This window comes from Pelobates fuscus, chromosome 1 (assembly GCF_036172605.1).
Source record: "Pelobates fuscus isolate aPelFus1 chromosome 1, aPelFus1.pri, whole genome shotgun sequence".
Lineage (NCBI taxonomy): Eukaryota > Metazoa > Chordata > Amphibia > Anura > Pelobatidae > Pelobates > Pelobates fuscus.
The window spans coordinates 21,512,282-21,539,583 of NC_086317.1; the positions used below are offsets into that span (position 1 = coordinate 21,512,282).

Below are 27,302 nucleotides of genomic sequence, written 5' to 3' on the forward strand. Positions count from 1 at the left end.
CATGGGGAGTAAAGGCTAATCCGTCTGGTCCGATCACATAGAACAGCTACTGTAGCTCAAATCACTGAAAAACGTAATGCTGGCCGTGATCGAACACACAGTGCATTGCAGTTTACTGCATATGGGGCTGAATGGCCGTGGACCAATGAGGGTGCCTATGAGGACCCATGTCCACTGTCATAAGCATCTTCAATGAGGACGTGAGTGTCAGAACTGGAGCATGGAGCAATGGAAAAAGGTTGCCTGGTCTAATGAATTATGTTTTCTTTTAGATCAGGTGGATAGCCGGTGCGTGTGTGTGTTTACCTGGGGAAGAGATAGAAGCAGGACGATCTATGGGAAGTAGGCGGGCGGGCAGAGGCAGAGTTATGAGGCGAAATCGAGCTGCTTCTGGGATGCTCTCATAAAGCGGCAACAAGCAGACCTAAACAAGCTACCTATACTACAGACGACAGGCGAGCGGAGCCGCAGGAGGCGGGGGGCGAGAGAGGTGCCCTCGGGCACAACGCCACTCCGAATACTTACCCACATACTACGTAGCCCTCCTGGACACCTTGTCAACCGCAATGTGGCAGGATGCCGAGACCCAGCGACAAGCACACACCATTTCCATAAAGGGGGAATCGGCTGAAAGAGACTATGCTAGGGGCCTCATGACCTCGCAACAGCAGGCCACCGTCGGCAAACTTGCCCCACCAAGCCACAGCAGCGACACTAAAGAACTTCTTGAGCATCAGGACACCCAGGTGGACATTAAGCTTCTGTACTATATCTATGCCTTAAGCATTGGCCTGTATTGTTTACTGCTGAGGCGTTTAAGCACTGTACTTTTCTTCAGCCGGTTACACTCACTGTAGGGATAGGCCATGTGCGGATCACTGTCGCACCGTGCACCACACTCAGCATTGAGATCAGCCTTGCCTTAGCAACTTGTAACTTACCCAGCTTGCGACTTTACACAACACCACTAGGCTACCAACTCACTGTCTCTAAATGCCAGCATGATAATCTGAATGTTAATTGTTACGCCTGGTATCGCTGGAAACACCAAACATAACAAATCGCATGAAAGATGTATAGGCTCCATGTCATATCTATGTTATAGCAACCGAGTTACTTACCAACGCTAGCCTATTATACTTAATGTCAATAGAATCTCAATCTATAAACTGCCTAAATAGCATGATTTAAGCTTGTTCCTAAATATAAAACTAGTGCATTGTACTACCATACCCCAATGCTCTCCATGTTATGAACTCTTTGTTTTGAAATATGCATGTGGATTGCCTTTGGGGTACCACGTGCCTGTATGTTACCCTCATATGCACTGCAAAAATAAAGAATTAAAAAAAAAAAAATGCTGTAACCCATATTGAAAGACAAATTAAATTAGCAACTTCCCATGTCCTTACCAAACGCTCTCTTGGGGCAGAAATACTGGTACTTTGCCAGCACAGAGTGTTGGGGTTTTTCTGTTAAATGTATTTTTATTTGTATCTGTATGGTGTAAATTTGTTTGAATTTTTTTTCGGATTTGTACGCACTCATTTTTGTTCATAATAAATGTTCCTTTATTAAGTCTGTCTGCTATAAGAATCACTTTACTTATATAATATAAACTGTTCTTTAACGGTTTGAGTACATAATGAGAGATATTAGAATTTTTTTTTCAGGTTGTGTCCCATGTCCTGTTTATGTATTATATAATGGAACATTCTACTCTGCATTAATAAATATCCAGGGGTACAAAAATATACAAATAAAGCTTTACTAGTGGTTTTAGATAAGTGCTATTCTGTACCCAGGACCAGTGCGTCACTAATTTGCGCCGTAGGCAATACCAGCTACTTGAACTCCCCACCCACCCAAAAAATACAAAAAATTGACAACGTTGTGTGTATATTTCTCCTGTAACTCCTTTGTGTGTCTTTTTCCCCTTCCCCAGCACCTCTGTGTGTGTATCTTTCTCATCTCGAGCAGCTTTGGGCATTTCTTTCTCTTACTCCCCGCAACCCCCTTTATGTGTCTATCTTTGAACCCCAGCCCCTTTGTGTGTCTCTCTGTCCCACCAGCTCCTCTGTTTGTCTTTGCCACCCCGCCCCCCAATGTCAGCTCACCACCGTCTATGTAGAGTGGCCAAGTTGCAGACAGTGGTGGAGGATCTTTGGTTTCCTATACCCGGTCTGACAGCAAGCACTTCCTGTCAGACTGACTAGAGCAGTGATGGCGAACCTTTTTGAGCCTGAGTGCCCCAACCTCAATACATGCCAACTTTTTTTCCTTTAAAGTGCCAACACGGCAATTGCGTGTGGGGTGTGTGTGTGGGGGGGCGGGGTGCGTGTGTGTGTAGGGGTGTGTGTGTGTAGGAAGTGGGGGTGCGTGTGTAGGGGTACTGCTGGGGGTGTAGGGGTACTGCTGGGGGGTAGGGGTACTGCTGGGGGGTAGGGGTACTGTGTGTGGGGGTAGGGGTACTGTGTGTGGGGGTAGGGGTACTGCTGGGGGGTAGGGGTTCTGCTGGGGGGTAGGGGTACTGCTGTGGGGGAGTAGGGGTACTGCTGGGGTGGTAGGGGTACTTCTGGGGGGGTAAGGGTACTGTGTGTCAGTATCCCCCCCCCTCCCTCCTTCTTACCCTTAATGAAGTGGGGGGGGGGGCACAGCCATCCCTGGTGGTCCGGTGGTGGTAAGTACTGCAGGGGGAGGGATCTGTGAAGCAGCTCCCCTGTCCTCCCGCGCGATGCTGTGTGGAGCGTTGCCGAGAGTTACCATGGCAACGCTCCACACAGCATCGCGCGGGAGGACAGGGGAGCTGCTTCACAGATCCCTCCCCCTGCCTCCCGACCCGGAAGCAGAGTAGGCGCCTACTCTGCATTGATGGTGAACCTATGGCTGCGTGCCCACAGAGAGGGCCCGGCGTGCCACCTGTGGCACGCGTGCCATAGGTTCGCCATCACTTGACTAGAGGATACAGAAGATCCTCTACCGCGGTCCACAACTCGGCCATGCTACATGCAGTGACCTGCAGGAGGGGAGCCCTGTGCAGCGTGATCCCCTCCAGTAACCCAGACATTGCGCCCCCAGGCCAGCGTGCCCTAGGCGGTTGTCTAATTCGTCTAACGGGCGTGATGGCCCTGCCTGTATCTTAAGAAACAGTCAGTAACATAGAAACATAGAATGTGACGGCAGATAAGAACCACTCGGCCCATCTAGTCTGCCCAATTTTCTAAATCCTTTCATTAGTCCCGGTCTTATCTTATAGTTAGGATATCCCACGCATGCTTAAACTCCTTTACTGTGTTAACCTCTACCACTTCAGCTGGAAGGCTATTCCATGCATACACTACCCTGTCAGTAAAGTAATACTTCCTGATATTATTTTTAAATCTTTGCCCCTAATTTTCTCTTGTTGTGGTAGTTTTTTTTCTTCTTTTAACTTCTTTTGACTTTTCGTCACCACTCCCCTGGAAGCAATAGACCTTATTTATGGTTCCCTGCAAGTTTCCACTAATACTTTATGAATGTGTCCTGCTAATTGCCCAATGCAATATCTCCCTCTTGTTATAGTTCTATATATCTAAGCAGTGTGAAACTTTGCAGCAACATTTATTCTTAGAAGATAAGCAAAGTATGCAGTTAAAATATTTAAGATTCTTTACCCGACGCTCATGTTTACATTTACTCATAAAATTCCATTTATTGCATACAGCTGCAAATCTTAGAAGTGACTTGCATTGCTTTGAGGCAACGGTCTAATTCAAAAGCTAATGCTTTGAATGAGACAGTTGCTGCACTCTGCAGGCTAAAAAAGCAGGTACATAGGATTTTATTTAGGGGGGGAGGGGCTATGATCTACCAATCCGTGTCCTATCCCTGGGAATGCTGGCCTGGAAAAGCATATTGGGTATACCTGACACATTTACACATGTTCAGTTGGAAGATCTCTTCACCTTACAACATCCTGACAGTGGGAGAAAAGGAGTCTGATCAGTGTGATTCATGCAGATCAGCTGTTGTGTTTTTCTCTCAAGCGGCTGCCCAATAATGCCCTGTTTCCGTCAGTGGGTAAAAGGAAGGGGGAAGGTGGTAACGCTGAAGGAACTCCCCTAGTTGAGAGGTGTGCCTTACAATGCTAAGTGACCACATTTATAAATGTTTTAAAGTTTTTCTACCTTGATTTTGTTTTGTATATTTGTTATCAAGTTGATCATTCAGCTATTTTGGCTTAACCTTTGATAGTCCCTTGTTCATTATCCATAATTCCTGGTTTACGGAATACATTTATTTTAGGGTTATTTGCTAAACTGAAATGTCTCTAATGCAAAGTAAAATTTAAATTCTAGACCAAAGTTGCTAAATTGAAACCATAACTGACTTAAAGGGACACTCCGGGCATCCATACAACTTGAATGCATTTAATAGGTTTTGGCCTTATGAATATGCTGTATTTTTGCATGCTCGAATATTTATACTTATTGCATAGAAAAAAAAGTTGTTTTTTATAATGATGCACCATATGCCTAAAGTTTTCAATTCAAATACAAATATCCTCGTAGTTTTTTTGAATTAAAAAAATTACAAAATTCATGGCCCGTAAATTGAAGACTCACAAGCAGAACTTGCACAAGTACCCACTCTGGCTTATAAATTGATTGCTCTATTTATAAGTGAAGCTAATAGGTGAGTCAGTTGAATTCAAGTAAACACTGAATTCCAAGGTCCAAAGCTGGTACACCTCACCTTGAAGTTAATACGGGATTCATATATATTTTTATTCACGTCTGTTGGTAATCCACCCACTATGTCTTGGTCATGCCTCTGTTTGTAGCTATTTAATGATGTGATTTAGTGATTTAACTTCACTTTAATGCAAAGAAGAGTCCTGGTCAGGTAACTGAAATGTTGACTACCTCATTTGCTGTAATAGAAGCAGATTTATTTCACTGAACAAAGGCTCTTGAGTGTTCTCCTTTTTGCAATTGTACATTTTATAATAAGATAGATATATACACACATAAGCTCAGAATTCCCCTGGTGAGTGAAAATTAACCGTTCGTGATTAGGGAACCTGACCTGCGGACACTCTTTGTTCTCTTTGACATTGTAAATGTGGCCACACTACATATTCACTTAGAAACATAGAATGTGACAGCAGATAAGAACCATTCAGCCCATCTAGTCTGCTCCCTATTAGGCACTTTGCTTCAGTACATTCAGCCATACTACATATTCACTGTGGTTCCGTACATTTTGGCCTCCATTCGGACATCCCACATATTTCACTTTGATTCAGTACTTTTGGCCTACGTTCGAACATGCCACACATTCACTTTGGTTCAGTACATTCATGTCCATTCGGCCATGCCACACATTCACGTTGGTGCAATGCCACGCCACATATTCAGTTTGGTTCAGTACAATTGGCCTACATTCGGCCATGCCACACATTCACTTTGGTTCTGTATATTTGGCCTATGTTCGGTCATGCCACACATTCACTTTGGTTCAGAACATTTGGCTTACGTTCAGCCATACCACACATTGTTTGGTTCAGTACATTTGGCTGCGCTACACATTCACTGCAGTCCAGTACATACAGCCTATGTTCAGCTGTACTACATTTTAACTGTAGTTCAGTATATTCAACACCCCCAACATTTTCAGTTTGGTTCAGTACATTTGGCCTACGATCAGTGGCCCTTTGCTTGGCCATACTAGCCGTCATTAGGCATTGAGAGAGAGAGACAGACAATCGTTTGCCATTGATTTATTATATACTATATATTTGGGATTGGTTTAAATTTAAGATGTAACTTGGGATGCATTATAACTTTGAACAGTAACTTTGGGGATTTAAAAATCCATAACATTTATTCATCCCTTGGCATTATTAAAAAATAATTTTTCCAAATGTGTAGCCTCAGCAATAAAAACATAAGTGCCACAGTGGCTGGACTCTGAGAGCAGCCGTTATAGTTTACACATTTTTGCCCCCAACAAACCTCGAGACAAATTGTGAAGGTATGCAGCAAGGTTTAAATGGTATCACAGTCTCATTGCTACTCTCCCCTAAACTGATTGAGGGGATAATTTAACCTATGGCATGGGTAGGCAACCTTCGGCATTCTAGATGTTGTGGACTACATCCCCCATAATTCTCTTACACCCATAATGCTGCAAAGCATCATGGGAGGTGTATTTCAAAACATCTGGAGTGTCAAAGGTTGCCTATGCCTGACCCATGTGATAGAAGAGGCTAAACTAACAGATAAAGCTGAGAACATAAGCACACCTAAAGTGTCAAAAATATGTTGTTTTTTTCTTGATGACATGGTTCACTGCATTAAAAGGAACACTATAGGGTCAGGAACACAAACATGTATTCCTGACCCTATAGTGCTAAACCCAACATTTAGGTGGCCTGCCCCCCTATAAAAGTTCAAAACTCCCCTTATTTCCAGCGCTGTGCGGGTCCACCAGTGCTGGCTCTGCCCCCTTTGTGACATCGAAATGGCCGTTTTTTTGCCAATCCAATGCTTTCCCGATTGGCTAAAAATCGGCACGGGGGCGGGGCCAAATGCCATTTTGGCCAATCCGGACCTCCTCATAGAGATGCATTGAATCAATGCAGCTCTATGAGGAAAATTCAGCGTCTCCATGCAGAGCGGTATGCAGTATTGATAATATAACACAAATTAACACAACTGTAAATTTGAAAGGAATGTTCACACATGTACATAGAACTGTGTCGTTCTCATTTATTCCAGTATTCAGGTTAGTTGTATAAATACAGAACAGTTAATTTCACAAATCCAGTCAGAGGAAATAAAAAAGGTGTTTAGGCAGTGAACATAGATTATCGGGATAACCAAATATAACATTTCATCGGGCGAGAGTAGCTCAAAGAGATATGTAAACTAAAAAAAAACGTACGATTACATTTAAACAATATCAAAGACAACATGATAAACTCTTATTTTACAAACAAAAAAAATAAAGCTTCAGGGCGCGTAAACTGAGTCACAAAACAGGATATGTTGGAAACGTCTATATGATTATATAGAGGGTTTTATATACATACACACATTGAATCCAGCAACAGAAATGTAACCTAAACAGTACTCTCTGAATATATAACCAAAAGACTCGTGCAATAAAAATAGAAGACAAGCTAAATATTTTACAATAAACACTGTATTGAGAGGTTTTACTGAATATATCTATTTTATAGTAACGTTTAAATGTTATGAAATGGCAGCTGGTACAGACGAGAAGCCCATCTCTCCCAGCCACGTAACGAAAGCAATAAAACACAAGAGGGGTCGCCCGCTACTTTACTACAATGGTACCCCTTATCCATTTTACTCATTAAAACCTTCAAAATAGTCTCTTCCCTTTCCAGTTGTACTTTCTTTTTGTTTTAAATATATTATATAAAAATATGGCAAAAGCGCACTGAGTCATGCAGCATTGGTCACAGACAGATTAAATACAGTATTTACAAGATGTAGTGGATAACAGCAAGTCCCCTTGTTGGAAGGTGTTAGAATAATGGATATTGTACAGTGAGCCCATTTTTGGGGGGTCATACTGTCGATTCCCTTTCTGGATCTCTGCCTAATGATAGAAATCTATAACAAGCTTGATGGCGGGTACACATTATACGTGGCTGTACACACACTGGGGGAGCATTTTCTCCAGCATATAAAATAAAGGATGCCCACATCAGGGGTTTGTCAATGATAGAATAATTGCACTTTTTGTTGTGATATGGAGTAAGGCTTCCTGTGGCAGTATAGGTAGATAGGCAGATATTGTACATTACATATTAAACGGCCAGAATGCAGAGCTAAGTCTACATCTGATGTAACAGTTTGAGATGTATTGCATTGGTCTGAGCCATCTCCAGGATGCTTAGAGAACAGAATATGGATGACCCTGTTTAAATGTTTTGCCCCAGGGCTTAAAATGTCAAGTTCTGTGCTACCAGCCAAGCCTTAACGGTTACTGGCCACTGTGAGTGTTCATGGCACAGTCACCAAAGGCTATTGGCAAGTGGAAATTTTGAGTCCTGCTATGCACCATTAGCTTTCCCTGCATAAATGTGATTTGTTTTAAACTTCATCCAAAGATATTTCATCTCATTTGAGAAGCATTTATTGTAGGACACCAAACAGAGGAATTCACAGACTCCCTATATTGCCATGTTTGGGTTGGGGGAGAAAAAAAAAATAATATATATTTAAAGGCATAAGCTTTTTTTTTTTTGCCCCAAGAAAAAAAGCCAATGTTTCCTCTAATTTATTTGGTGAATATCCATGACTGTACCAATGGAAGACAGTTTAAGTTGATGCTACCCATATCACTCTGTGAGCTGGCAATAAAAGTAATTCTCAGAGATGGTTTCCAAATATTTGTATTCATAAATGCTCTGAAACCACTCAGATTGTTCTTTTTTATTTTTACAGCAGCTCAAGAGGAAAGCAAGGAATAACCGAGATATGTCAGCCAACTCCGAACCTCCATAGATTTGAGACAGACAGCTGTGGAGAAAAAGCAGAGACAAGTGTCATTGATTGTTTTCGATGGATGAAACCCTGCAAGCTGAAGTATCCTTCTATACTGTTTCCCCATAGAAACCAATGAGAAAGATATACTCTTCCCATGAACCCTGACACAGACGGGTTTTACAGGAAATGTATATTTATAGAATTCCTAACTTGTTTGAGTCCTCTGCTTGGAAGAGGTTGACGGAGTTCTGTCAGAGTCGTGTTGCATAGTATTTAACCGTTTTTTTATGATTCCCAGGCGGTTTGTGTTCTTCTCTGTACAGCACAACTACTCTGCCATCTGCACACCCCTTCATGCATCTTGCTTTAAAACATATAAAGTAATAAACGTTTTCATTGTCACTAGCGCTGGTCCCAAGTAAGAAGGCCATTCGCAACTTGTGCATGAAGTCTGCATCAAGCGTTTCCAGTTCACAAATAAAATGTAGATTTTGCATCTTGGCCTTTAATTGGAAATAAACTCAGCAGAGTCTTCGGATGTTAGAATACACGACGGACTCCGATTTGATGATCTGGTTGCTTGGCTTTCCGGAATGATCCAGCTGGGCATATATTACCGGCCCCTGTGTGAAAGAAGATTTAAAAAAACAAATAAATTAAAAAACAAGTTTTTATAAAAGGCAATCGAAGCATGAAGATGACAATTTTATAACCGTAAGAAAATGTAATTAAGAGAAAAATGGAAGTTGAAAGGGGAAATGATGACATTAAACTAACAGCTGGGCGTATGGATTGTGCGAGGAGGAGAGTCCGAAGGTGGGTGCCCCTGTCTAAGGATACGCCTTAATGCAACTATTTTAACTTGGCTATTGTGCCTTTATTAACTGACCGCACCAGGGCAATGATAATTAAACCTACCAAGGGCTACTACCCATGTGAATAATAATAGCATTTATTTTATTTATAAAGAACTGGGTTCACATGATGTAATGCATTAGGTCTGGTCTATGATCAAGTTTGGTAAGACCCTCATTTGAGGGTGAAATGCTGTGGTTATCATTTCACTCACTGAATCTTCAATAAATCTGCCATCTTACTACCCTCGTGTACCAGGATCATATTCTATTTTCTACTCCTGGATTGGGGATTCCAGGATCATTGGAGGCATTTAAGAAGAGTACGGATTCCCTCTATCATTAACACAATATGTCTTGGATCCATCGGACAGAATGTGTCTGAGGAATGCAGCTGCAGTTTGTATGTCTGCCATTTCAATCTATATTCTTTGCTGCCCAAGAGTTTATAATTGGGCCACTAACCACATGTCTGCCTACACCCACAATTACATAAAGGACAACTATAGTGCCAGGAAAACAAACTTGTTTTCCTGCCTCTGCAGGGTCTTTGGGTCCCCCCACCCTCATGGCCCCCATCCCGCCGGGCTGAAGTGGGAGGAAGGGGTTAATCCCTTACCTTTCTCCAGCGCCGGGCTCCCTCTGCGCTGGGGACTCCCCTCCTCCTTTGGACGTCATCGGCTAAATGCGCATGCGCAAGAGCCGCGAGTCAGTCCGTCCATAGGAAAGCATTCTCACTGCTTTCTTATGTACGCTGGCGTCTTCTCACTGTGAAAATCACAGTGAGAAGCGCGGAAGCGCCTCTAGCAGCTGTCAATGAGACAGCCACTAGAGGCTGGATTAACCCATATGTAAACATAGCAGTTTCTCTGGACCTGGTACCCAGACCACTTCATTAAGCTGAAGTGGTCTGGGTGCCTATAGTGGTCCTTTAAAACAGACAGTATAATTAACATGTTGATAATTTATTTCTGTAAATTGGAACATATACACTGTTGAGAAATTGACAATGAATGTGGGATATAAAATAATAATAGGATATAAGTTTCAGCTGCCTTTAAGAGTGTTATATTAGAGCCAATCACAAATGGTTATGAATATTAACTGCCTAGTGATACAATGAATAATTCTTGCAGATACACTCGCTCTGATCAAGGCTGCATATTGTACCACTAGACAAGCCCATATAACTGATCCAGTGCAGACAATCTTTTGTCAATATAAAAGATCACAGAACCACAAAGAAAAAACCTTTAACTTTCCTTATGCCAGCGCCGATGTCCCTTGACGCTGGGTCATAGCTCCGCCCCTCCTCCAACATATGCAGACAGCCACTGAGGGCAGGCTTAGTGCTGCAATGTTTAACATTGCAGCACTAGGTGCAAAAGGGACACAGCACCCAGACCACTTCAATTAGCTGACGTGATCTGGGTGCCTACAATGGGGTGCGTGCAGCATTTTTCTTATTTTTATGCCAAGTTTCTTCCACTAGACAGTATTGTGCCTTCTTTATGTTGACCGATTGTGGTCTGTATTCATTTACAGTCACCATAAACCGTCCAAGAAATCAGTTTACATCCATACACATACAATCACTCTCAGCGAGGATATGGGTACAAATCCGATGGCTGGACTCCGGCAACATACCATTTTTATACATGATGACAATATAATGGAGCAACAGCGAAATCAATGGATACAGATATCGAACATTGAAACAAGCTGCCTTAGAAGATCTAGTCATTGACTGCAGGTCAAAGACCTTGAAAGCGCTGTCCGTTTTGTTATACTACCGTTGTATTTTCGAGGTAAACCTCATTCACATGGATTTATAGTCACTATAAACCTATGACCTTCTGCATTTACAGACTACACTGGAAATTAGCGGACAGGCCATTTAAAACACAACATTTTGTCATTACCCAAGTGGGGAGCCGTTATCATTAGCTATTTGTTTATATAAGGAATGTGACCTTCACACAAATGCTTGCTGTATCTGTAGAATTAATATTCTTAATGTAATAATACTTTCAAGAATAGAGTATAAAATGGTCACCACGAATGGGGAGGGGAGGTGTGCAAAGGATGGGGGTATGTTTAGTAAACAGTAAATCAAATATAAACATTCAGGCAAATGTAGCGGATTTAAAGAAAAAACAAATGCACCAACTCCTTTATAGTCACAGCTCGGCTATTTTAGTTTTTAATTCAGTAAAATGTGATCTTTAGTGAACAAACCCTGGGTGTGTTGCAGATTGTAGAATTGGGATGAAAGTCTAGGTAGATATAGCTCGTTTCACCAGCTGTTCGTACAGCTCGGTCATATAGAAGCGTCTGTACGAGGGCCCTTGACGTTTTTCAAAGCACTTTATATTAGAACTATCCGAACTGGCCCTGGGCTCTAAAAGAAGCACAGGATGAAAGAGCGCAAAGCCAAGAGGGCTGAAAAATGGAACACACCCCAAAGCAGGCGAGATAAGAGGCTAAGACTGTTCGAAAGTACCATTCGAACAAAGAAATCGGAAATGGGGAGAGCCAGCAGCTGTTCTCAGTCTATGTTTAGTAAAGAGCTGTGGAATATTGTAGCTCTATACTACTAATAAGATATCCCGTGAATGGAGCAAGGATTAATCTAAAAAGATTTAAGAAGGCCTGCAATCTCTCGTCACCATATTATATATCCCAGCAACATTGCAGAAGAATAGATTAAAAATGACACATTTCTGAGCCAGTCAATGGCAGAACAGACACACCTGCCCTGCCTTTAGCAGCGTCATTTTCAGCATTAATAGGAGCAGCAACTACAGGGCATTATTGTAGCACCCTCTCTGATAGGATGAAATCAGTGACATGCCCAAAATAAGCAGAGGAGATAAAGGATGGAAGGGAGCAGTCCATAGGATACCATTCACAGTCACATTTTAAAATGCTCGCTGTGTGTCCCTGGGATGTCTAATCAAAAGCTCAATATTTGCAACATGCACAATTTAACGTTAAAATTAATGGGAAGTGATAGTTCCCCTATCAAGGGTTAGTTCTAGCACCATGACCACTTCAGTAATTTAACTTTAGTTGCTGGAAATCAATTTTTTGTTTGCTGGTCCAGAATAACCCTTTCATTATTGTTTATTTATCCAGTCAGATCTAAAAAAAATTAAAAGTGTTTTTGTGAGTTCTGAAAAGTAAAATTAGAAACAGAATGTCACAGCACTGTATTTAATGCTATCCTGGCTCCTCCTGTCACTCGTTATTATAAGACAAACAGAATGTATCCTTCCCATTCTCCTCCTACAATAAAACAGATTGCTACTTGCATTGCAGGCTGGTAATGGAACACCAAGCCTTTTACTTTGTTATGGTTGTTAAACTCGCCTGTAATCCAGGACCTACACAGTATCTTCTATGCAGCCTGACCCACCCTTGGTGACATCATCATGCTTACTGATCTCTGGTCCAATAAGATGCTTCTCACAGAGAAGGATTACACATCTACAGGGTGTAGGAGGCAATGGATGGGTCTGCCAATAAGGCTGTACCTGAGAGAGGTTTCTCTACATTAGGCATTCATTGCCATCGGCATCATCATGCTGTGACATCAAACAGAACCTTTGAAAATCGAAGGTCTATTGCAGGAAGTGCCTCTAATGACAGACCATTGTCAGCTGTAAACAACCATTTCTGAGAAACAAAATGTTTTACTTTTGTAAGAGAAAAGGGGCAGTTTCTATGCACTGAAACCACTACATTAAGATTCAGTGGTCTCTCTGACAGGGTAATAACTGAGGTTTTTTTCCATCTAAAGTAAATTATTTGAAGACATGGTTTAATAATTGGCACAGAAATCCGTAAAGAACAGGATTTGAAGCGCTCAATAACTGTCCAAGAATAGGACAACCATCACAACTACACCAGAAATACTCAGCAACTTTCAGGTGATTTGTAATGGTTTCCTTTTTTCATATTTCTGCATATTTTAAATGGTCACAGAAGTAGTCCGAATTACAAAACACGGCATAACCAGCTCAGTCATTGCAATCTTCACACAGCATACACCGACAATACCCTGCCTTGCAGAGTACACTTCCTAAAGAGTGGCACAGCATTATGGGAAATGTAGTCCACAAGCAATCCCTAATATTTTTTAAATGACTGGCCACTTAAATGCCTAGACTATAAGAACTGATAGGGACCAAAAGAGTTTGCAGGCTTTTGCACATTTTTTCTTCTTCCCCAACAATGCGTTAATTTAGTAAACCTTTATGAGATTATTGATGGTACAACACACTCCTCCGCATGTTATGAGTGGAGAGGAATGTACGTAGATTGCATTAACCAACACAGAAAGAATTTATGGCTGGAAGGTCTGGAGGCTTTGTCGAATCCCAGAATTGCACGTAAGAGACCCACACCAGATCATATCAGTCGCTTACAGGATCCAATATCTACTTCACCAAATACTCACTGCATTTACCTGAATAGGTGCGGAGGGCATGGGTTTTACCAATTCCTCTGTGCCAGGAGACTTGCGCGGTGGCTGCTTAACGGACATCAAGCTTTCTGTGGTGCTGCAGCTGCCGCCGAAAGGAGGAGCGAGCACATTGGGATGATACGATTCAACAGGAACACAAAGTCCAACAACACATGGATGGCAGAATGGGGCAAATTATTGATGAAAGAAATTTAAAAAAAAAAAACAAAAAAATAAAATAAAATAAATAAAGGAACACATAATGAAATGAAAACAAATAACGAATAAAATACAAACATAATGTATTAAACGGGACAAAAGGACGTGTAAAACAATGACAATACAAAACATACATTGTATTTCAACTAGGACAGACCTGAGGCAAAAAGCATCATCACAACAGCGACCACAGAAGCTTATTGGCACCGTTGGAGAGTGGCAAGGGGGGTTCCTGAACCGCTACCAAATGAGGATTCTGCTCCCTGGACATACATAGCAGTGCAGGATAGGCACAGCTGTTTTAAAGAAGGTACCCTGCATCCCCTTACAAATGAGTATAAGTGTACATACTAATAGTACATGGTTTAAAAACGGTCACTCGGTACCCTTAGGTCTGTTCTTTTGCTTAATAAGAGATTAAAATAGGACAGTCCGATGAATTCTACTATTTACTGCACAGTAAATATTATAATATTCTATAAATCTCCTCTCTTCACATTGTTTGCTTTATACAACACATTAAGCCCTCTGTTATATATTCACTTTAGTTGGTGTAAGCTCAAAAGCTTTCAGACTTTAAAATTAGAGGTAACCCTTTATAGGAGAGATACAGCTCACCGGTAACATATTCATATTTCAGTCTGGCTGTTTTGGTCTACCAAATTGCTTTGAATTCAGGACCAAAAGGAGTGTGTATTGCAAGAATGTGTTTTAGTACAGGTATACTGAAAATCAGAGATTAAAAAAAGTTTCACCATAACAGAAATTGGGAAAATTGGAGGCACTTAATTCTGTAACTTGGCAATTTGTCCTAAAGTTCTCATTTAAATTGGGAAAACTTCCTGGGTTTAGTGATGTTCTCCTTATCAAGGCCCCCCTGCAGGTATCCTTGCTCAGTATTCTTTTTGTTTGAAGCACAAGCGCACACACACACCAGCAAACAGTGCATATTCCAATAGAGCACACCAAGCGAGCGAGTCAGTAATTAGTGAAAGACACCGATGACAGGAAGCAGCTTTAAGAGAGCACATGAACGTTATAAGAAAGTATGACCCCAAGTTACCATGTCAAAGGCTGAAGAGGAAAGGTCTCATGCAGGAGAGGAAAGACGGTCTGAGATGCCCGCTTTCTACACAGCATGGCGGCTGGTTAGGCACTGGAGATCGGAGTTGTGACAGAACAGGTCGTACTGTTACTAAGCAATTGGCTCCAGGATCCAGTACCTGCCAAGCATCCCTGCAGAAGTTGGCATGGCAATTATAAAACGAGTATCGGTTAGGAGACTGTATCCAAACACTAAAACCGCTTCCAACAGAATAGTGCTGGCGTTCAAACAAGCGTTATGAAAGATATGCATACGTACGGTTATGAAAGAAAACCCTCAAATCACAGCAATCATGCAGTGTGGGAGAAAAATTGGACTTAAAGCCAGTGATTGCCAACCTTGGCACTGCAGAGGTTTGATAGCCATATTTCTCATGATCCCTCAACAACAGGGAAGTTGAGTGCCAATGTTGGCCATCACCATGTCTGCCAGTCCTTGTGTCAACAATCGGCTTGTCCAAGGTTTCCATTACGTGGCCAGCAACATTCATAGGCTGTTGGGGGTGGGACCCTTTTAAATTATTTATTACATCTAATTAAAAGAATCACAACAGAAACATGTAGAAGAAAAATAAGTAAAATAAAAAATATAAAAATATATGGAGTACTTTTTAGAAAGGGCAAAAAACAAACAAAACAAAAACACCTAAAATAAAACTTCCAAGTAATAGATGCTTGGATAGGCGATTAATGATGGTATAATAGCAAGGAGAGATCACCTAAAGGATTAACGCTTGCCATATAATGGCTCTTTAAAAAGAACAAAAGGATTTACCGCAATGCTTGTTTTCTATAAAATTTATTTTTACTACACTCGCATTCTCATAAAGATTGTCTAAAATAAATAAAAGTTTTTATAGTAAACCCAGACTACTGTATGTCACACAGTCAGAAAGAGCAAACAGCTATTCCTGTTTCCGGCACAAATGTATGCTGGGAGTTAAACAGCCCCACTGTCTGAACCTCAGGTTCTGATTGGCTGCCAAGATCACATACTTTGAGGGGCTCGCTCACTATTCATACGGTTTGGAATTGATGGTCGAGACATTTCTAGGTGACAGAGTCTCTTGTCAAAACCCAGACAGAACATTTTAGAAGCCAGCCTATTTCTCTCTTATAAAATACAAGTACAAGCCGAGTTTTGGACGGAGCGTATGATGGGAGTTGCAGTGTATTTGTTGCATGCAAGGCTGAGGGAAGAATCACACAAAGATCAGTACGAGGATTCAGTGGAAGTGAAGTATAAGGTTTTATGAAAGCAGCTGTAATTAATAACATTGAATACCTCCACCACATGCAAGGAAAAAAAATACACAAACCACTCTCACAGTTTCCCATACCTGGAGCACATCTTAAGATTGAGAGGCAAAACTCAAGCCAAATACACCCTCCTACATACCAGGACTCCAAAGTTTATCCTGGTTATGCCAAAACCACTAACTGCAAGAAAATATTAGTGAAGATGAAAGATTTATGGTTTATGGTCTGCCCTGACTAGCATTATGATTAATAAAACAGCAGCGATACATACTATATACACACACACACTATACCTATTAAAATAGGGGACTGCAGAGTCTTCATTTATTGAATATGAAACCCATTGCAAGCAGATCGTATTCTGTCAATAATAGTCTGTTAACGTGCTGTTGTTTTTGGTTGGGTCCTATTATAAATGATGGGACTGCTTGAGGTTTTTAATGGTTAGTCAAATTTTACAAATTAAAAAGGGAAGTTAGTGGTTGAGTAAAAAAAAAAAATAAGCAGATCGGAATGGATTGTATCGTTCAGGTAAAATTCTACTAGAATATAATATATATAGAGAGAGGTACAGAGATACCCTACATAGCCATGCAAGGATTGTAGATAAACACGTATTGAGGGATACAGCTAGATTTCACTAACCAGCTTCAGGTTAGATCTAGTAAAGTGATAAGTCAGTATTAGATGGTATTTTACCTATCCATCAGCTACATTTGGCCAATATCATTTAGTTAAAATGTTACGGTTTGTAAAGTACCACCTTGCAATAAGAAATAAAAACACAAAGTGACCCATTCTCCCTTCCCCAAAGCTCACAGAGTTAAACTATTGGACTGCTCTGCAGCGATGTGACAGACATTAAATCCATTCAGTTAACCACTGCTCGCGGAAGTTCATTTTTAGAAAGATGAAAAGTTATCCTTACCCGCTGTAGTTTTTCTTCGATCTTTTCCTCTTGCAGATAACAAGTGCAAATATGAGAAGAGCAATCAAAAGGATGCCTCCGATCACTCCACATATTATCCCAACAAGAAAGGGAACATTGGATGCTGGAAGATTCTCTGTTTAAAGACACAAAACCAAAATCGATAAGTGAAACGGACGCGGATTACATGCTGATCCAACGGCTCTTAAAACGAACGTGAAAAGCGACTAAACAATTTTTGTTTTTAATTTGGAGGGTATTTTTATTTTACGTCTAGAGGTTGAACTTAAAGCCTGTGTATAGTTCATTAAATCAAGTAAACCGACCTTTTTCAAAAGAGAGATTTCTTTGCAATAAATGATGCTCAGTGATCTCCTATTCACACTAAGAAACAACTAAAACCTTTTAGCAAACTCTGGCCCATCAACTGTTTTCAATGGGAGTGTATCAGTCAATTGCAGTCATGAAAAGAAGTGAAGGACACTGCTATAAAAGTTCTATGACACTGTCAAAGATGTACAAAACTGGCAGAGCAGGAACAGCCCACAGTACTTTTAGAGATAAATAAAAGTGCTAGTTTACATTTGACTACAGTTTTATTGGTAAATGGCTGCAATTATAAGCAACTAAACAAACAGAAAGCGCTTTCAACTGTACAGTAGGTAATCATTATACTTGGAACGGTCTCTGTACAGACAAACGTCAGGCCGAGACACAGGAAATCACTTGTAATGATGCTTAAAGAAATTAAATACTTTTATCGGTTTAACATAGGAGGGTGAGAAAAAGAGAAAAGGTGCAAAACATTTTTATTACCTCTTTCAACAACTCGAAGCTTGATTTTGTTAGGTTTGCCGCTGACGTCTGGGGGATTGAATACTGTGCACTCATATGTGCCATTGTCAATAAACTGCATATTTTTTATTTTGACTGAAACATCTCTCTTGTTGAGATCACCAGCCCAAGAGATACGACCCGTAAACTGGTCTTTACTTTTATGCTGATTTGTCCCACCTGTGTAATAAAAAATCTAGAAGAAGAAAAAAAAATTAAATTAAAAAAACAAATTCAAACTTACATAAAACATTGGACTCTCTTATGGGCTGCTTATGCACGTAAGAGTAGGACCCAGGTGAGTGTGCCAAGGACTCTCCATGCTTGCAGTGGCCAGTAACTTTAAAACCCTGGCAGGTGGTGTACAACTTGAAATGTTAAAGGGTTATTCCAGTCACTGTGACCGCTTCGGTGATTTGAGGTGGTCGTGGTGCCCGGAGTCTGTATATGCGGAGTTTCTCTAGGAGATACTGCACATATCAAGTTTAGACCTGTTGCTGCTGGAGGTGTAATGGGCTGATGTGGTTAGGATTCTTGCAATGAGATTACCAATAGGAGTAATTTAGGTTGTGAGCAGGGGAGAAAACAGATACTTTACTAATTTTGTTTCCTCATTTGCCACAAATCAGCAGTTTCTGCAGAAACCTTGACACAATCCAGAGTTTTTCAGCCTTATGTGGCCCTACATGGCCAGCATCTTTGGGCAACACATTTTTAAAAAATGGTTTGACAAATACATGGCAGGATTGCATTTATAGCCACCTAGGTTCAAAACCTCTACAATAAGTTGCAATGACGATGGTGCCATGAATGTGCCTTTAAATTGTCCAAGGTCGGTTCCTTCTTAGTTATCCGTGCTCAATGGTCTGAACACGAAGTGGTCATACAAGGTATGGCTAAGCTAGAATTCACTATTTCCATTAGCAATAAATGACCCCTTCCATTATCATGATTTAAGCCCAATCCTTAAAAACTTACCGTCACAAAGTCACCCCCTTTGGATTGAGCATCGAACTTCCATATAGCTAGTAAACTAGTGCTGGTAACTTCCGATGATTTAAAAGTACAGGGCAACCTGGCTTCTGTGCCATTTTCTATAAAGAGCTCACTTGGGCCATATACGTCTATAGCAGAAACCGGACATGCTGTCGAGAGAAAGAAAAGAAAAAAAAAAAAAAAACATTAACAAAGAAATCCATTCTACCGATATACATAAACAAAACAGACATAAAGAGCGAGTAATGTCCTCTATTGACTTCACCAGTCAGTTTCCGCATCTGTTGTGATTTCAACAATCACTACCTATATTGCCAACATTTCACCTGCAACAGACATGATTTTGGATGGATTACCATAAGCCTCTCTAATATTAACCTGTACCACACCATGGCATGGCCATTTCAGGGGGGCACCTAGTGTTAGATCGTAGCGTGTTTCTTTAAGACATTGAACTACACTATGGTTTGTGCTATATGTTGCACTCACGATATGCATAGGGCAGAGACCTTCTCTGAGAATTCTAACATCCTGCATGAGAGCATTTTTGATACCTCTGTAACAGAACGTTTGGTCAGTCGGAAGAAGCACTAGCTTTGTGCATCGCAGGAAAGTTCGGTTTGGCAGAATCATTTTTTCCTGTAACTGAACATTTTTTCTGGATGTCCAACACTTGTTCATGTGCCGGTTCGATTAAATATAGTTCCAGAAAAAAAAAAAAAAAAATTATATATATATATATATATATATATATATATATATATATATATATATATATATATATATATATATATATATATATATATATATATATATATATATATATATATATATATATATATATATATATATATATATATATATATATATATATATATATATATATATATAGATTTGTGGAAAACATTCAGATAAGCGAAACAGGGGCAGAGTACTGCAAAACATAAACACTATAAATATCATGCATATATTTCACAGTCCATTTTAACGCCATTCGGTTCACAGATCAAGTGAGAAAAAAAAAAACAATATATGGAAAATAAACAGAGGAGGAGATGTAAAAAAAAAAAATAAGGATCTACCGTTATCTATTCTAAAATTTGTTAAATATATAATCTAAAAATAGATGCATTTATTTTACTGCGCCTCAATTTTCCCCTCTGTTTCTCACTTGATCTGTGAATCAAACATTTAGTGACTGTCCCCTCACCATCATTCATCTCTTATAGGAGAAACGCCGAATATTGAATCAAACAAACATGGGATAATCACGTGCTCGGTTATATGTCCGTTTGGAGATATGGACTTCGGTTAAACAACCAAATGAGTTCAATGAAGACAGAATACGAGAACAAATGCACCAATTGTGGGGCCTATGTTTGAGAGCAACATATAGCAAGATGGGTTCTTTAAGATACTGAACTCAATTATTGTTTATTCTAGGTTACCTTTTAGATATGCTGTAAAACCCCAAAGCAGGTGAAGATACTGCTCTAAAGAGCTTACAATCTAAATACTTACACGATTATTCTAAAGTGAGAATGCAAGGTGAATTTCAAATTTAAAGGAACACTATAGTCACCGGAACCACTACAGCTCAACGTGGTGGTTCTGGTGCCTATAGCATGTCCCCACAGTCTTTGCACTGTAAACACTGCCTCTTCAGAGAAAAGGCAGTGTTTTACATTGCTGCCTAGTAACACTCAGAGGGCCACTAGAGGTGCTTCCTAGCCCAGTGCGGCACAGTGTGCAGCACTGGCATTCCGCTTCGACACACTCTGCATGGAGGCGCTGAATGCTCCCCATAGAGATGCACTGATTAAATGCATCTTTAGGAGTATATGCTGATTGGCGTAGTGTGGCATTTTGCCACGCATGAGCAATAGCCTATCAATCCTTTACTATGGGAAAGCATTGTATTGGCTGATCTTAGCCTAGAAGGCTAGCCAGCTGCATGGGAACCGTGTGGCTCAAGAAATTTTTTTTAAAAAAAGGAGAGTTATTATAATTTTTTTTTTTTTTTTATAAACGGGGGCAAGAGGAGGCGGGCGAGGGAGGCACCATAGATGGGTTTTTATTACTGTAGTGTCAGGAACACAGGTTTGTATTCCTGACACTATAATGCTCCTTTAAGTTTGAAACTCACTTTGAATAACATCGCTGGCTTTTTACAACCTTCCAATTTCCTGACAGGGAATCCCAAGACTATTTCAGCAGCTCTGCATGTATCAGGCATGTCCCATGTACTGTTCAATATAACGAATGTGAAAGATGCAGGAATACCCCCAAACAGCTAGTTAATATTTGCCCACCTAAGGTTTAATGTTTGGAAGTGCTGGCTTTAAATGCAGAGCGTAAAGCGCAATCAATATATCTCCATAACTGCAGTCATCTTTTCCGTTTCAGAGCACGTTCTGTCAACACCATATATCGCTGTTTAGTAAATACCCTTCGCAGACATACTTGTCCTGGATATTGCACTGAATTTTCTAACCAGCTGCTTCCTGACAGGCGGCTTTCCAGCTAAAATCACACTGGAGGAAGCCATATCTGATCAGGAGGATATCTCCAGGACACAACAAAACAAAACTTCCTTTTTTTTTTTTTTTTAAATGTCTATAGAATTTGATAGTTACTGTTTACAGGATGGTAGAGTGTTACCAATGCTTGCTGGAAGAACTATCCGTGTTACAATGAATGTTAAACATTACTGAAAAAGAAAGGGATCTGATCAACACAGAACTACAAGAGACTCCGGGTCAGAAAAATGACTCCACCTGTAAAAACTGATACACCTGCACCTGGAGTCCATTCTGTCACATTCCTATGACACAAGCTATGTTGGCACGACAGGACAGAGGAGCAAGATTAACGGGTTACTCCAAGCACCAGGACAACTTCAGTGATTTGTTGCTGTTATAGTGCCTGCAGTTTGTATGCGCAGTGTTTCACCACGACAATAATAAGAATCTCGGCTGACCAATGTCAATCCGTTGGCTGAGAGTGGCCAATGGAAGCAGAAGCCAGATGCGCTCACCAGCTGTAGAGGTCTGTCAGCGCACAGTGGTAAGAGTTAGAAACGGAACATGTAGGACTTGCAGCTGGAAAGGGGAAGCAGACAGCTCGGGACCATAAAAAAAAAATAAAAAAAATATCTTCATGGAAAAGTTTAGACACAAGCAGCAAGTTTATACTATCTGAAAAAAAGAAACCTTCCACAAATTCCTTTCCACGTAACGCTGATTAACAGCCTTGCTACATTTACACTATGTACAGAGTTTCGCAATTACAGACGTAGAACATGGTTTGTCATTTTTCAAATGTTTTGAATTTCTGTCGTCCTTCAGCCATACATGAGCCTAAACCAAGGCTGACCATTTAGCAGGGGTCGGATATATGGTTAGCAGGGGATGATGGGGCTTGTTGTTCTGTAATAAAGTTATAGTAATAACCTACCCCTGCCTTAGATCATGTCTTTTAGCAGGCAAAACATCCCGTTTAGGTAAATCTTACATTGATGTTCTATTGTCCAGGGTTGGTGTTATTTTTCACGTCATCGTTTGTTTTAATAGAAATCTTATGAAACCTCAATGTTTTCTTCTTGGTTAATCTGTAAATGAACTGTAACCCAATCATCAACTGCCCTTAAAAATTAACCCGTTATGCAACTACTTTGGGCATTAAGATAAATAGGTTGTACGATGGCTACTTGTATTTTTTGATCGCACATCCTGCTTACACTTATCAAACTTGGATTTCAAGGAGGTCTTGCAGAGGAGAAAAAAAAAGTAAATTCACCTTCTTCCTCTTAATTCAACAGCATGTTGCCCACACGTACATTGACTCACACAGGCCTACCTGCTAGGACACTAAACTCAATGCAGGAGGAGGCAATGGGGCTGGTAATAAGGACTCTGCCGTCCGGGTGACTTTCATTGTAAAAAAATATGACAGTATAGCTTAAAAAACAGAAAATTAAAAAGGTCCTCATTGCTGTAGGATTTCCCAGTATCTCACACACACACTGATCCAGTGCTCAGCAAATGAATTCAATGACAAGAGGAGAGACTGTGCCAGCAGCAAGCATGAACGTGCAGATAATGCAACCATTATACTGGGAGTTTAGGATTAACACGAAGTAAGCCTATTCGACTAGAAGCCAGCTACTAAGGAAAGGTGCTAGGAGATAGAAAGCATTTCATTCTCTCAGAAACCCTAAAAAAAATGTAATATTATGGGCATGATAAGCAGATTGCATTCTGATTCAGATATCCCTCTCTCCCAAAAAGGAAGAGATCATGAGAGAAAGATAACATGGCTTTAAAACATGCGCAATACGTATTAACAGCAGCTGTTGGCTCTGCGTACGCAGAGAAAAGCCGCCCCTGCAAACTCCGTCTGCATAATTCATTATTGTGCTTTTATTAAATACTATCAATCATACTACCCATCCAGGCATAGTATAATGCATGAGCTCAATGTCAGACTACTTCCATTTAAACTCACAGCACACATGCAGTGCCAATACACTGAAAGCCCCCTTCCTACCGCAGCCAGTGAAGAAGTGGTTGTGGTGTTTAGTTCTCTGTAACAGTCTAGCAGTTATAGAGATAATGCCCATGTAGACGTTATAGCTTTTGTGAAAAGTACCAGCCATATGACCTGCAATCCTGGTCATCAATAACTGGGTGTCATTTTCCTGGTGGCTCACAGAAAGCCTTTTAATGCCATACAAAATTTACAGCACTTGCCTTACAGAAAAAACTAAAGTTACAGTCCAGACAGAAACTCGAGTGTCTGCATACAAAAACACAGTATGAACACTCCAATCACCTGCCATTGTGTTACTTCAGGGCAATAGTACACACAATGATTCCCAAACCAGGAAAAATACAATGAAATACCAGGAAACAAACACCTCCTGTGTTCAAAACAGACCTCAGTAGAGAAAAGGATGTTAGAATGCCAAAGCATAAACCTCAAATCGCTCATTCTACATGAGAGACACCCTACGCAGACAGGAAACCACACAACAGACAATGACCCTTCAACCAACAAACTTGCAGTTTACAAGTGTACGTACGCATACTTCCTACTAACAATATGTGTTTAGTTTCATTTATTTACGCCTGTGGGTACATTTTTTGCAGACGTGTGGAAAGACTCTACACTCACCCTACCTGATGAGCAACTGGGAGTGTGGCTGAACTACATATCCCAAAATCCTGCAAACTCTTTCCTGCTGTTGTTAGGGACTACCTCTTTTTACGTGCCTGTGCAGGAACTTTATACGAATTGCTTGCTCTTTCGGAATATTTAGTAAACTTATCTACATTGGGGAATCACAGTAGTTGTAGTTCAGCAACACCTGGGGGTGCTGAAGATTGAGACACCAGACCCATATAAGGAGGAGAAGCCAACCTTCAGCACTCCAGATGTTGTGGACTACACGCACTGAAAGGGGAGCGTCCCTTTAAAGTTTAAATGCGCTATAGCACAGATGTCCTAAAAGGTAAGTCTCCAGATGTCTCAAAACTACAACTCACATGATGCTTTGCCAATTAGAGAATAACTGGGGATCTCCCTTATAAACACTGCTGTCCTATAAGCCACATCAGGGGAAGGCTAGCTTCAGCACTCCAGATGTTGCAGACTACAATTCCCATAATGCTCTCACAGCCCAAAAAACACACAGGCAAAGCACCACGGGGGATGTAGTCCACAACATCTGTAATATTGAAGCTTGCTTGCCCCTGGACTCCATCCATCTAACAGGTCGTACAAACCCCCTGACTCCCAGTCAGGCTGTGGGTGATGGGAGTTAGAGGGATGGCAGTCCTGCCAGCCAGGCTAAAGGGTGATGGGAGTTAGAGGGATGGCAGTCCTGCCAGTCAGGCTAAAGGGTGATGGGAGTTAGAGGGATGGCAGTCCTGCCAGTCAGGCTAAAGGGTGATGGGAGTTAGAGGGATGGCAGTCCTGCCAGTCAGGCTAAAGGGTGATGGGAGTTAGAGGGATGGCAGTCCTGCCAGTCAGGCTAAAGGGTGATGGGAGTTAGAGGGATGGCAGTCCTGCCAGTCAGGCTAAAGGGTGATGGGAGTTAGCGGGATGGCAGTCCTGCCAGTCAGGCTAAAGGGTGATGGGAGTTAGCGGGATGGCAGTCCTGCCAGTCAGGCTAAAGGGTGATGGGAGTTAGAGGGATGGCAGTCCTGCCAGTCAGGCTAAAGGGTGATGGGAGTTAGAGGGATGGCAGTCCTGCCAGTCAGGCTAAAGGGTGATGGGAGTTAGAGGGATGGCAGTCCTGCCAGCCAGGCTAAAGGGTGATGGGAGTTAGGGTGATGGGAGTTAGAGGGATGGCAGTCCTGCCAGCCAGGCTAAAGGGTGATGGGAGTTAGAGGGATGGCAGTCCTGCCAGCCAGGCTAAAGGGTGATGGGAGTTAGCGGGATGGCAGTCCTGCCAGTCAGGCTAAAGGGTGATGGGAGTTAGAGGGATGGCAGTCCTGCCAGTCAGGCTAAAGGGTGATGGGAGTTAGAGGGATGGCAGTCCTGCCAGCCAGGCTAAAGGGTGATGGGAGTTAGGGTGATGGGAGTTAGAGGGATGGCAGTCCTGCCAGTCAGGCTAAAGGGTGATGGGAGTTAGAGGGATGGCAGTCCTGCCAGCCAGGCTAAAGGGTGATGGGAGTTAGGGTGATGGGAGTTAGAGGGATGGCAGTCCTGCCAGCCAGGCTAAAGGGTGATGGGAGTTAGCGGGATGGCAGTCCTGCCAGTCAGGCTAAAGGGTGATGGGAGTTAGAGGGATGGCAGTCCTGCCAGCCAGGCTAAAGGGTGATGGGAGTTAGAGGTATGGCAGTCCTGCCAGTCAGGCTAAAGGGTGATGGGAGTTAGCGGGATGGCAGTCCTGCCAGTCAGGCTAAAGGGTAATGGGAGTTAGAGGGATGGCAGTCCTGCCAGCCAGGCTGAGGGTGATGGGAGTTAGAGGGATGGCAGTCCTGCCAGCCAGCCAGCCAGGCTGAGGGTGATGGGAGTTATCCAGCCCGCCCTGGGTGAGCTCAGTGTGGACCAGCCCGCCCTGGGTACTTACACATACACAGCACCGACACCACCAAGACCAGCCACCGCCAGTCGCACCGGGGACCCACCGCCCGCAGCTCAGCCATCCTCACCGTGCGACTACCGTAAAGCACTGCCGAAACCCCACCCACACCGCGTCGCAAAGTGCCCCGCTCCGCTTCTCTGACTCAGCCACAGCGCCCTCCTACCACCTCATTGGTCAGCGAGCGAGCCACGCCCCCGCCAGACGCGTCGATCGGAGAAAGCCACGCCTACTATTGGCACAGCCAAGCAGCCAGCCCTTTGTTCGAGCTCGCAGCGAGCTCATTGGTTCGGAGGATTGTCTGTCACACCTGTGCCGCCACCTCATTTGTTACCTGAGAGGTAGAGCTCAACACTCATTGGCTAAGATCTCTCGGCCAATGGGAGCGTGTGTATAGCTCCTTGTATGGCATATAGTGTGCCTGGCTGGATATGTTGGCTCGTTGGTCTAGGGGTATGATTCTCGCTTAGGGTGCGAGAGGTCCCGGGTTCAAATCCCGGACGAGCCCAGTTTTTAATTAAATTATTTCAAAATAATATTGGTATTAATAACATTCCCAATATCTGTATCTGTATTAGTAGACACAATATTTATTTGATCTCTTTCCTACTTTAAAAGGAATCCAGGCTGAGCTAAAATCTTTTTCCAATTGCACTATAATGTTAAATTATAGAAAGGACTCATAATAAAATCAGATTTTTAACAATTTAATGAAAAAGTTATAAAACACACCCTACTGTATAATATATGTATACAAATATCAATGCCTCCCTATGACATCACAGGATGACCTCACAACCCACTTACAGGAGTCCAGCATGGGGTACAGGTTATGTGTGTGTTGGAATTAATATTACATTTTGTATGTAACGGTATGTTACAACGCTAACCAACAATGCGCGCGGTGCTTGGTTGCAAAAAGTGAAAGGATACCACTAGTTGCATGCATAGAAACACTTTAGACCCCCTTGAAATAATATTAAAGAGACACCGAACAACATAAAAACTAAGTAATATACTTTGACAGCTATGATAAAAAAAAACA

The 27,302-nt window shown here is 41.7% G+C and overlaps 1 protein-coding gene and 1 non-coding gene across 3 annotated transcripts; one reads left to right on the top strand and one right to left on the bottom strand.

The window, feature by feature from the left end:
• Positions 1 to 6,703: 6,703 nt before the first annotated feature.
• On the bottom strand, positions 6,704 to 26,369 carry MPZL1 (myelin protein zero like 1). 2 transcript variants are annotated; one of them, XM_063446511.1, is made up of 6 exons: positions 26,246 to 26,364; positions 19,150 to 19,316; positions 18,154 to 18,367; positions 17,338 to 17,473; positions 13,830 to 13,929; positions 6,704 to 9,127 (listed from the first exon to the last, which is right to left on the bottom strand). In XM_063446511.1, the coding sequence occupies exons 1-6, from the start codon at positions 26,319 to 26,321 to the stop codon at positions 9,026 to 9,028; spliced, it is 795 nt and encodes a 264-aa protein (XP_063302581.1). In that variant the 5' UTR covers positions 26,322 to 26,364; the 3' UTR covers positions 6,704 to 9,025. The 2 variants fall into 2 exon arrangements, with proteins under 2 accessions (XP_063302581.1, XP_063302586.1); XM_063446516.1 differs by lacking the exon at positions 13,830 to 13,929 and having other exon boundaries at positions 9,035 to 9,127; positions 26,246 to 26,369.
• A 324-nt stretch (positions 26,370 to 26,693) lies between these two features.
• Positions 26,694 to 26,765, top strand: TRNAP-AGG (transfer RNA proline (anticodon AGG)). Its single transcript has one exon. It is a non-coding gene; the product is annotated as a tRNA-Pro (tRNA).
• Positions 26,766 to 27,302: the final 537 nt, after the last annotated feature.

Excerpts from the sequence above, each read along its gene's own strand:
- MPZL1 (XM_063446511.1), bottom strand. The coding sequence starts at position 26,321 with ATGGCTGAGCTGCGGGCGGTGGGTCCCCGGTGCGACTGGCGGTGGCTG. Across the intron at positions 19,317-26,245 it reads GGTGTCGGTGCTGTGTATGT|CATGTCCGGTTTCTGCTATA; the intron begins GTAAGTACCCAG and ends TTCTCTCGACAG. Across the intron at positions 17,474-18,153 it reads GCTTCGAGTTGTTGAAAGAG|AGAATCTTCCAGCATCCAAT; the intron begins GTAATAAAAATG and ends GTCTTTAAACAG.